The 12,142-nt window shown below is 43.9% G+C and overlaps 1 protein-coding gene and 1 pseudogene across 1 annotated transcript; one reads left to right on the forward strand and one right to left on the reverse strand.

The window, feature by feature from the left end:
- Positions 1 to 9,387: 9,387 nt before the first annotated feature.
- On the reverse strand, positions 9,388 to 9,509 carry LOC114611516 (annotated as a pseudogene).
- A 1,321-nt stretch (positions 9,510 to 10,830) lies between these two features.
- LOC114611493 (non-histone chromosomal protein HMG-14) lies at positions 10,831 to 11,770 on the forward strand. The gene has a single exon (XM_028756229.1). The coding sequence runs from the start codon at positions 10,918 to 10,920 to the stop codon at positions 11,206 to 11,208; it is 291 nt and encodes a 96-aa protein (XP_028612062.1). The 5' UTR covers positions 10,831 to 10,917; the 3' UTR covers positions 11,209 to 11,770.
- The last annotated feature ends 372 nt before the right edge of the window (positions 11,771 to 12,142 follow it).

Here is a 12,142-nt window from a genome sequence, read left to right on the forward strand (position 1 = left end):
GCAGATAAACCATCTAAATAGTCTCATAACCCCTCAGGAAATAGCAGCAGTCATCAAAAGCCTCCCCACTAAAAAAAGCCCAGGACCAGATGGTTTTAGTGCTGAATTCTATCAGACCTTCAAGGAAGACCTAATACCAATTCTCTTCAAACTATTCCACAAAATAGAGACAGAAGGAACACTACCCAATTAGTTCTATGAAGCTACAATTACACTCATACCCAAACCCCACAAGGACCCGACAAAGAAAGAGAACTTCAGACCAATCTCCCTTATGAACATCGATGCAAAAATACTCAATAAAATTCTAGCAAACCGAATCCAAGACCACATCAAAACAATCATCCATCATGATCAAGTAGGTTTTATCCCAGGAATGCAGGGATGGTTCAATATTCGGAAATCCATCAATGTAATCCACTATATAAACAAACTTAAAGAAAAAAACCACATGATCATCTCACTAGATGCTGAGAAAGCATTTGACAAAATTCAACATCCCTTCATGATAAAAGTCTTGGAAAGATCAGGAATTCAAGGCCCCTACCTAAACATAGTAAAAGCAATTTACAGCAAACCAGTAGCCAACATCAAGCTAAATGGAGAGAAACTTGAAGCAATCCCACTAAGATCAGGGACTAGACAAGGCTGCCCACTCTCCCCCTACCTATTCAATATAGTACTGGAAGTCTTAGCCAGAGCAATTAGACAACAAAAAGAAGTCAAAGGGATACAAATAGGAAAGGAAGAAGTCAAAATATCGCTATTTGCAGATGATATGATAGTATACTTAAGTGACCCCCAAACTTCCACCAGAGAACTCCTAAACCTGATAAACAACTTCAGCAAAGTGGCTGGTTATAAAATCAACTCAAACAAATCAGTAGCCTTCCTCTACATGAAAGATAAACAGACTGAAAAAGAAATTAGGGAAATGACACCCTTCACAATAGTTGCAAATAATATAAAATACCTTGGTGTGAATCTAACCAAGCAAGTGAAAGACCTGTATGACAAGAACTTCAAGTCTCTGAAGAAAGAAATTGAAGAAGATCTCAGAAGATGGAAAGATCTCCCATGCTCATGGATTGGCAGGATTAATATAATAAAAATGGCCATCTTGCCAAAAGCAATCTACAGATTCAATGCAATCCCCATTAAAATCCCAACTCAATTCTTCACAGAGTTAGAAAAGGAAATTCTCAAATTCATATGGAATAACAAAAAACCCAGGATAGCGAAAACTATTCTCAACAATAAAAGAACTTCTGGAGGAATTACCATCCCTGACCTCAAGCTGTACTACAGAGCAATAGTGATAAAAACTACCTGGTATTGGTACAGAGACAGGCAGGAAGATCAATGGAATAGAATTGAAGACCCAGAAATGAACCCACACTCCTATGGTCACTTGATCTTTGACAAAGGAGCTAAAACTGTCCAGTGGAAAAAGGACAGCATTTTCAACAAATGGTGCTGGTTCAACTGGAAGACAACATGTAGAAGAATGAAAATTGATCCATTCTTATCCCCTTGTACAAAGCTCAAGTCTATGTGGATAAAGGACCTCCACATAAAACCAGATACACTGAAACTAATAGAAGAGAAGGTGGGGAAAAGCCTCGAATACTTGGGCACAGGGGAAAAGTTCCTGAACAGAACTCCAATGGCATATGCTCTAAGATCAAGAATTGACAAATGGGACTTCATAAAATTGCAAAGTTTCTGTAAGGCAAAGGACACTGTCAATAGGACAAAACGACAACCAACAAATTGGGAAAAGATCTTTACCAATCCTTCATCTGATAGAGGGCTAATATCCAATATATACAAAGAACTCAAGAAATTAGACTCCAGGCAACCAAATTACCCTATTAAAAAATGGGGTATAGAGCTTAACAAAGAATTTTCAATGGAAGAAACTCGAATGGCCGAGAAGCATCTAAAGAAATGTTCAGCATCCTTAGTCGTCAGGGAAATGCAAATCAAAACAACCCTGAGATTCCATCTCACACCAGTCAGAATGGCTAAGATTAAAAACTCAGGTGATAGTAGATGCTGGCGAGGGTGTGGAGAAAGAGGAACACTCCTCCATTGTTGGTGGGACTGCAAGATGGTGCAACCACTTTGGAAATCAGTCTGGCGGTTCCTCAGAAAATTGGACATAGCATTACCCGAGGATCCAGCTATACCACTCCTAGGCATATACCCAGAAGATGCTCGAACATATAACAAGGACATATGCTCAACTATGTTCATAGCAGCCTTATTTATAATAGCCAGGAGCTGGAAAGAACCCAGATGTCCTTCAACTGAGGAATGGATTCAAAAAATGTGGTATATTTACACAATGGAGTATTACTCAGCTATTAAAAACAATGAATTCGAGAGGTTCCTAGGTAAATGGATGGAACTAGAAATTATCATCCTGAGTGAGGTAAGCCAATCACAAAAGAAGACACATGGTATTCACTCACTGATTATTGGATATTAGCCTAGAACCTTGAAATGCCCAAGATGCAACTCACAGGCCACATGAAGCCCATAAAGAAGGAAGACCAAGTGAGGGTGATTCGGTCCTTCTTAGAAGGAGCAACAAAATACTCAAGGGAGCAAATATGGAGACAAAGTGAGGGACAGAAACTGAAGGAGGGGCCGTCTGAAGACCACCCCACCTGAGTATCTATCCCATGTGCAATCACCAAAGGTAGATGCTGATGTGGAAGACAGGAAGTGCATGCTGATAAGAGCCTGATATGGATATCTCCTCAGAGGCCTTCAAGAGTCAGACATATTCAGAGGCAGATGCTCACAACTAGCCATTGAACTGATCATGGGGTTCTCAATAGAGGAGTTAGAGTGAAGACTGAAGGAGCTGAAAGGGTTTGTGGCACCATGAGGAGAGCAACAATACCAACCAACCACAGCTCCCAGGGTCTAAACCACCAGCCTGGGAGCACTTAGGGGGGATCCAGGGCTTCAGCTGAATATGTAAAAGTGGAGGGCCCTGCTGGGCATAGGTGGAAGAAGAGAACCTTGACCTCATGAAGGCTGGATGCCCCAGGGGGTGGGAATTTTGAGGGTGGGGAGGTGGGAGTGGGGGGGTGTAGATAGAGGTTACATCCACAGAGAAGAAGGAGGAGGGGTGAGGGGATTGGGGGTTCCGAGGGGGTGGTGGGGGATGGGGTAAGGGGACAACATAGGAAATGTAAATAAATCATCCAATAAAAAAAAAAAAAAGAAATACAAGCAGCTAGTGTTTCTCCTGGGAAAACTAGCTTCTCCCGAGATGAGCCCTACCTATAATTAGTAACCCAATACGAGGCATTAAGCCCTGAAATTATATACAAGCAAACCACACCAAGTAGAGCCAGCAGACTGCATTTTAGATATTCATGTATAATCTGTAGATATGTAACAATATTAATCAAAAAGTGCCCATCAATTTGGTAAGATGTGAGGGGTTAGAGGAGAAAACATGGAAGGGGTTGGAGTGTTGGAAGGGAATCAGGAAGTGGTAATTATATTTAAATATTTTTAAATGAAACTAAAAATGAATGCACCTTCAAATCTGTATATGTTCCCTGTTAACGACCAAACACATTTTGTCAATTCTTGTCATGGGATGGCTTCTACCAAACTACACCACCATACTTGGTGACAAGATGTTTGTGACATACTTTGTGATCTAAATATGTTTGTTTTTTTAGGAGACAAAGCAGGTCTTAATTATAATCTACATGTCTGATACTTAAAATTTTCTAATAATTTTAATGGAATCAATTACTAGTTAATGAAAGTGTTAGAAAGGGTTTTTTTGTTTATATATTTGTTTTTGTGTTCCTGGGGAAGTCAAGACCACGTATGTTAGGCAGGACTCTACCTCAGAGCTACCCCTTCATAAATAAAGCCCCTTTTATTTGTATGTACACTATTATGCCTTTGAATTATACTCTGTTAGAACTCTTATTTTCTGGTTATTGCATTATTATTATTATTTTTCCTTATTCACTTTACATCCCACTCAGTGCCCTCCTCCCAATCACCCCACCCACAATCCTTTCCTCCGCCCCCTCCCCTTCTCTTTTGAGCAGGTGGGAACCCCCTCGGTATCTCCCAATCCTGGCACATTAAGTCTCTGGGGGGCTAGGCATATTCTCTCCCAGTGAGACCAGACAAGTCAGCCCAGGTAGTAAAACATATCAAATGTACAGGCGACAGCTTTTGGGATAGCTCCTGCTCCAGTTGTTTGGGACCCTACTGAAGAGGAAGCTGCACATTTGCTACACATGTGAGGCGAGGCCTAGGTCCAGCCTGTGTATGTTCTTTGGTTGGTAGTTCAGTCTCTGAGAGGCCCCAGGGTCCAGGTTAGTTGACTCTGTTGGTCTTCCTGTGGAGTTCTTATCCCCTTTGGGCCTGTAATTCTTTTTTCTGTTCTTCCATAAGAGTCTCCAAGCTCCATCCACTGTTTGGCTGTGGGTGTCTGTATCTGTCTGAGTTAGCTGCTGGGTGGAGCCTCTCCGAGGACAGCCATGCTAGGCTGTCTGTAAGCATAACAGCGTATCATTAATAGTGTCAGGGATTGGTGCTTGCCCATGGGATGAATCTCAAGCTGGGTCGATTATTGGTTGGTCATTCCCTCAGTCTCTGTTCCAGCCCATCTCCTGAATTTCCTGTAGACAGGATGAATTTTGGGTTGGAAATTTTGTGGGTGGATTGGTGTCCCTATCACTCTATTGGGGTTCCAACCTGGCTGCAGGAGGTGGCCTCTTCAGGTTCCACCTCCCCAGTGCTGTGAGTCACTGTTAGGGACACCTCCATTGATTCTTGGGTGCCTCCCTTATTCCAGGTCTCTGTCTCCTCTTGGAGCTGCTCCCTCCTACCTCCCCACCCCCCATCAGTTGCAGACTTCCATTCATTCTCATGGCCATCTGGCCATCCCACTTGTCCCTCTCCACATCTGATCCTCACTTGTACCTTTCTTCTTGTTTAGTTTCTTTGCATCTGTGGCGTATAGCAAGGGTATCTGTTGGGAGCCGACTCCTAGCAGAAAGCGGCTATCATCTTTGCAGCCATCTCAGGCTATATACCCTGACAAGAGACTTGTTTTCAACAGCCTACAACAGCTGAGCACACTCTGATAAGCATCTTGTTTTTCTCACATATCTTGTTTTGCTGTTTAGTGCCCCCAGCTGCAAGGTACATGTGGTATCCACGCTCCAAGGCATGTGACATAGTGCCTTCAGCTGTGTTTCCCGGCTTGTCCATGAGGGCAAGGCACGTGGTAAAGGGTATAAATACCCAGGATTTCCTTTCAATAAAAGAGAGTTGATCAGACCCCCTGTCTTGTCTCCATTCTTCTCGTCTCTTGCCCCTCTGTCCCCACTCTCTCTCTTGCTAGACCCTGACCCGTGGACTGGAGCAGCAGTTTGGGTCAGTACAAAGTGGCCCCTAAACGTGCAGCAGAACGGGCAGGGACAGATATCCTGTATTTTACGGCTAATATCCACTTATAAGTAAATATCATGCATGTCCTTTTGGGACTGGGTTAAATCATTTGGGATGATATTCTCAAGATCTATCCATTTGCCTGTAAAATTTACCATTATGTCTTCATTTTTAATAGCTGAATAAAATTCCACTGTGTAGGGGCTGGTGAGATGGCTCAGCAGTTAAGAGCACTGATTGCTCTTCTGGAGGTCACGAGTTCAAATCCCAGCAACCATATGGTGGCTCACAACCATCCATAATGAGATCTGACTGAAGACATTCTTCAGTTGAGGGACATCTAGGTTGTTTCCAGTTTCTGACTATTATGATAAAGCTGCTATGAATATAGTTGAGCAAGTGTCTTTGTGGGATGGTGTATCTTTTGGCATCTTTTGGGTCTATGCCCGGGGGTGGTATAGCTGAGTCTTGAAGTAGATCTATTATCAACTTTCTGAGAAACTGCCAAGTTGATTTCTGCAGTGGTTGTGCAAGTTTGCACTCCCATCAGCAATGGAGGAGTGCCCCTTGCTCCACATCCTCACCTGCATGAGCTGTCACTTGAGTTTTTGATCTTAGTCATTCTAACTGGTGTAAGATGGAATCTTAGAGCCATTTTGATTTGCATTTCCCTTATGACTAAGGACTTTGAACATTTCTTTCTTTCTTTTTTTTTTTATAAATAATTTATTTTTTCTCAAATCGTAATTCATTCACACAGGGGTTATAAACACAGAAAGGAAAGATTTTTTTTTTTTTTGGTTTTTTTGAGACAGGGTTTCTCTGTGTAGCCCTGGCTGTCCTGGAACTCACTCTGTAGACCAGGCTGGCCTTGAACTCAGAAATCCGCCTGCCTCTGCTTCCCAAGTGCAGGGATCAAAGGTGTGCACCACCACAACCCGTGAACATTTCTTTAAGTGCTTCTCAGCTATTCAAGATTCCTCAGCCATTTTAGAATTCCCTGATTAGCTCTTCATTTTATTATTCTCTTCATTTTTAAATTAGGTTATTTGTGTTGTTGGTGTTTAACTTTTTGAGTTCTTTGGATATTAGCCCTCTGTTACACATAGGGTTGGTGAAGAGCTTTTTCTAATCTGTGGACCTTAAGTTATTCAGATATTGATTACTACAAAGATATGAGTATTACTATTTCACCTTTAGAAATCTTACCATGCTGATATTTGTTATAATTCATTGTCATCACAGTTGGGCGGATCTATGGAATGCTTGACTAGCTCGGAGCTTACGTATTACTTTCTAGTGGTATAAAAACTGTATGACAGAAAGGAGGATTTTCAGGTTAATACAGCACAGGTCTTCTGAGTCCTGTGTCTAAACTGAGTCTTCAGCAATAAGGACTTACTTGCAGCTTCTCAGGGGTAACCACAGACAATATCAATAGCTTGTATTGTGAGAACCTCTCCTACTACAATGGCAAGGTGAATGGAGGTTTATCATGCTTAGTTATGTAGTACTGGTTAGATAGCTTGTGGCTCTTCCAGAGAGCGTTGTCAGTCCAAATTGAATGACTTAATTTCATATATACATATGTTATTTCAGATATACATATGTAATAATAATAATAATAAATGTGTGTTTCTATGTATTGCACATGATTTTTAGGTAATTATAAAATAATAAAATTCCTTGAGGCTAAAAAAAGAGATGTGACTAAAGTTTTTCCCAAAATAACCAAGTCAAGCGGATGCAGCCGAATCATCTTTGATGGGAGCTGTACCCTGGGGACATCCATGTTGTGTCACACCCAAATTCTCAGTGCTTTTTGTGGAGGCGATATCAAGTCTAATGATCATTAGCAAAAGGCTGACAAAGAGTCAGGGGACACTAAAAGCTTGGCTTTATTTAGAATTTCCATTTGGTGGTGGTGAGTAGATTTTATGGAGAGTGTATGGGTTGTACAATTTGTTCCCTTTTAATAAAAACTTTTTATTGGTTCTTTGTGAATTTTGTATCATGTGCCCAATCCTACTCATCTCCCCTTCCCTTCACATCTACTGTCAACCCTTGTAACCTCCCCCAAACATAGAAAACAATCTTATTGTGGAAGCTGTAGTATGTATACCACACTACACAGGCCTTTTGTCCACACTTCTTTGCTTGCAAATGTTCATTGCAACAAGTCTGGTACAAGGCTTCCGTCTTCAGCTTCTCTATCGATACTGTAACCTCACTGGGATTTCCTTGGATATCCTGTTGTTTGGATCTGTAGGATCAACCTCTTCCTGCACGCCAGCAGTTCATCAATGGGGTAGATGTTGGAGTGGGCCAACTCAAAGTCCTAGATTTAGGTCTGAAAGGTATCTGAGCTGGTCAACTGGCTGGCTCTCCTGTTATCACACCCTTGGGCCAGCTCACTGGCAACCCCCTCAACCAGGGCCAGTTCTACCCTGCTGCAAAGATGAGGTGCATGGCCCGTTCTTCTGAGTGGTGCAACCAGTGAGGGACAGAACCAGTTCTCCCACTCTCATGAGCCTGAAGCCAGCTGCCCTGCCTGCCATAGGTGATGAGGGATGAGGGTGGTGAGGAGGGCATCTTGCCCTTGCCCTTGCCATTGCACAGAAGACACAGCACAGGTCAAGATCTCCTGTGCTCACACCCTTGGGATAGCTTACTTGAAATCTCCCATGTCCAGAGCCAGCTCAGTCCAGGTGCAGGCCCTGCTTTCCCCAGTGAGTGCTCCAGCAGTTGAGAGGCAGGGACAGCTCTCTCGACCTGATGACCTTGGGGCCAGTTATCCTTCCTGCTGTAGGTGACAAGGGATGAGGGGGGTATTTCTCCCTTACCCATGCCACCACATGGCAGACTAGTAGCAAGGACAGCTCTCCCATGCTCACACCCTCAGAGCCAGCTTGCCCCTATCCCTGCCACCAGGGTCGGCTCTACTCTGCCACCCAGGTGAGATGCAGAGCCCACTCTCTTGAGTGCTGCAGCTGGTGAGGGGCAGGAACAGTTCTCCTGCTTTCATGACCCAGTACCAGGTCTCCTGACTGTCACAGGTAGTGAGAGGGAAGGGGGTAGGATGGTGTCTCTCTCTTGTTCACACCACTTCATGGGAGGACCAGCTCACCTGCAGCTCCCATAATATGTGGGGCACACTCTCCTGAGTACTGTAGCTGGCTAGGGGTTGGGTCAGCTCTCCTGCTCTGAAAGCCCCAGAAGCAGCACTCCTATGACTGTATAAGCGAGGGGTGGGACCAGTTCTGCGCAGCCCTCAGACATCAACATGTCCCCAGGCAGCAGCTCAGACCAGGGATATCTGGCCCTGTTGCTGTAGGACCACAGACCCAGGTGTGGCCCCTGGTGGCAGCACAGCCCAGGACCCCACCACGTTCCCAGGTGACATCACAGGCTACTCACAGCAGGCTGTTCCTCACTATCCTTGGGTCTCCAGTTCTGCCTCTCTTCATTGAGCCCACATCTTTCTGTTTCTTTTTCTTTTCCATTTCTCCATAACTTGCTCTTCTTAGTGGCACCCAGGATGTCATGAGTGCTATGCCCTGCTCTCGAATTATGGCACCGGGCAGGGGTCATCTCAGGCATGGTCTGCTCCCCTTCTCAATCCCCCAGGACTGCTTAGCTCCTGGATGGTGGTCATCCCACTCTAGCTCCTTGTCTGAACCTCACAACACCAGTCTGGTGGTCATCTTGGGCTTCATCCTCTCTCAGGCCTACCTGAGTGGCCCAATGTGAGGGTCATCTGTTTCAGGGTCACTCTCACCCAGCCTGAGGTCAGTCTTCTAGTCTCCAGCTCCCTCCCTGTATGGGAAGCCCATCTGGGTCTGCACAGCACTGGACTGGTAGTTGTCTCAGGCTAGCTCCCTGTCCAGCCCCACTTGGCATTGGACTGATGGTCATCTCAGGCTCATTTTTTTTTCAGAGCTTGTTAGGCTACCAATATTCTGATGTTCACAGGTCAGAACACTGAGCATAGACATAGCCTCTCTCCTCTCTGCCACCTACTGATGCACACGGGACACACTTGCAATGCTTCTAGGGCCAGAGCGTTTATTTTTATTTTATTTTTTGTATACTTTTCTATTCAGTGAAGGCAAGAAGATTCTATTTCCATCTTGGTGTGTGTTGTTTGTGGAGGAAATCTTGTTTCTTTTGTTGGAGCCTCCATGGAAGTCAAAAGCCCTTTAGTTGGGCCTGACTGTCAAGATGGGCCTTCAGGAACATCTACCACCTTTGCTGTCCTCCTGATGGCAAAGAGTGGGGATCTGTGATGCTCCTCAGATAGTGTATCTATGTGGTCTCTTTAGGTGCAGAGGTTAGACCTGCATTAATGTAGTGCAGTATCTTCAAGAGCCAAAGCAGAATGCCGGCACATGAGACACGAAATCAATGTTTTATTTTATGCTGTTTGCTGTCCACGTGTCAGGCATGTGGCTATCTAGGCTTCCAAGGTCCTGTCCATAGATACATTAGGTGTGGCTCAGGAGACCAGACTCCACTCCTAACCCAGCAGGACACCTGAGTGGTGAGGCCATTAGAACATCTATATAATCAGAATATTGAAGTCTGGCATCCTCCCTTGACAATGTCGTTGTGCATACCAAATGCTTATGAACTATGGCATTCTGGGCATGGAAAATTTGTTAAGGAACTGATAGTAGTGTTGTTTTATAAAAATAAAGATACAAGCTTGGGATGGAACAACATCATTGTGTACCACTAAGTGTGGGGCACTTAAGAACCGGTGTTTTCCAAGGAGGCTTCCATCCCGATGAGAGGAGAAGGGGAAGGAGTGATGGGGTGAGGGATTTGTAAGGGTAGGACTGGGAGGAGAGGAGGGATGGGGGTCATGATCAGGATGTAAAGTGAATAAATAAATAAATTAAAAAAGAAACCGCCGGGCAGTGGTGGCGCACGCCTTTAATCCCAGCACTTGGGAGGCAGAGGCAGGCGGATTTCTGAGTTCGAGAGTTCAAGGCTAGCCTGGTCTACAGAGTGAGTTCCAGGACAGCCAGGGCTACACAGAGAAACCCTGTCTCGAAAAAACAAAAAAACAAACAAAAAAACAACAAAAAAAGAAACCATGCATGGGGGCTATAGGGGAGGATTTGAAATGAGAAAAGTGAGGGATAAATGACATAATTTTATTATAATCTCAAAAATAAAAGAAAAAATATTAGAATTATATGAGATATAATCCACCAAAATTATTTTTTCTAACTTATTACTCATTTTTTTTTATTATTTTGCTTCAGAAACTTATCGTGAAGCTTTGTTGAACATCAAATTTCTTTTTTTTTTGTTTCTATTGACATGATTGCTTGATCTTATATTTAAGACTACTTAAGACACATAAATATGGACGGGTCGCAGCAGTTCGTCTGGTGGCGGCTAGGCAGTGCAGCTCCGTGACAGATCCGGCGTCGCACGCGTCTCCCACCCCGCGCCGCCACGATGCCCAAGAGGAAGGTTAATGCAGATGGAGCTGCGAAAGCGGAGCCCAAGCGCCGCTCCGCGAGGCTGTCGGCCAAGCCTGCCCCTGCCAAGGTGGACGCGAAGCCAAAAAAGGCCGCGGGAAAGGATAAAGCAGCAGACAAAAAAGTGCAGATAAAAGGGAAGAGGGGAGCGAAGGGCAAACAGGCTGAAGTGGCTGACCAGCAAGCTACAGATCTGCCTGCAGAAAATGGAGAGACGGAAAACCAGAGCCAAGCCTCTGAAGAAGAGAAAGAAGCCAAGTCCGACTAAGCATCCATCATGTCTGTCAGTGGTCCCTGCCTCCCTTCTTGTACAATCCAGAGGAATATTTTTATCAACTATTTTGTAAATGCGAGTTTTTTAGTAGCTCTAGAAACATTTTTAAAAGGTGAGGGGATCCCACCTCATCCCATTTTTTAAGTGTAAATGGTTTTTTTAAGAGGTTAAATCATTTGCTGGTTGTTTATTTTTTGGTACAACCAGAAAATAGCAGGATACTGAATCAGGAGAGGCTGTGACTGTCTCGGGGGGTCACCATAACATTCCGTAGAGGGGGCTAGTTTTATATTCTTCAATACAAAGCATACTAAATGGCAATTTGGAGTCTCAGTCGTGCATTTGTGTCTGGAATATTTTCAGTTATATCTGGTCCCGTGTTTCTAGTAGAACCGTTTTGTAAGAAAGCCAGTCTTTGGTCCTTGCCCTGTCAGAACTGTGATGTCTGTGATCACGGCAGTCCATTTTCCTAACAGTTGTGATAATACGCTGTGAAAGATGAAAATTTTGAGTGTGTTCTGTGTGTGGCATAAAATTGTGAATTGGTGGAACTGAGGATTCTGAGCATTTGGTTGTTATGAGAGGTCTTGGGGAAACTTGCCAAGTTTGAGGCTAGAACATCACTAGAATAAGTTCAAAGAAAAACAGTGTGTAGCTCTTCATTTGCATACATAAACACAATGTGACTCTTCAGAGTTTGGGTACGTGAACACAATATATGGCTTTTTGGGGATACGTGTGATAAGAATTGGAATGTGTGTACTCTGCTCCAATAAAATCTGTTGTGAAAGAGTAAAAAAAAAAAAAGACACATAAATATATATGTTGAATAAACACTGCATCTATATGGTACTCCCCCCCAACCAAATAGGGGTGTTTACCAGCCTCTATAGCATTGGGCTCCTCTTTGCCCATTGTGAATGCTTGC

Source organism: Grammomys surdaster, unplaced genomic scaffold (assembly GCF_004785775.1).
Source record: "Grammomys surdaster isolate TR1022 unplaced genomic scaffold, NIH_TR_1.0 126113, whole genome shotgun sequence".
NCBI lineage: Eukaryota > Metazoa > Chordata > Mammalia > Rodentia > Muridae > Grammomys > Grammomys surdaster.

Excerpts from the sequence above, each read along its gene's own strand:
- LOC114611493 (XM_028756229.1), top strand. The coding sequence starts at position 10,918 with ATGCCCAAGAGGAAGGTTAATGCAGATGGAGCTGCGAAAGCGGAGCCC.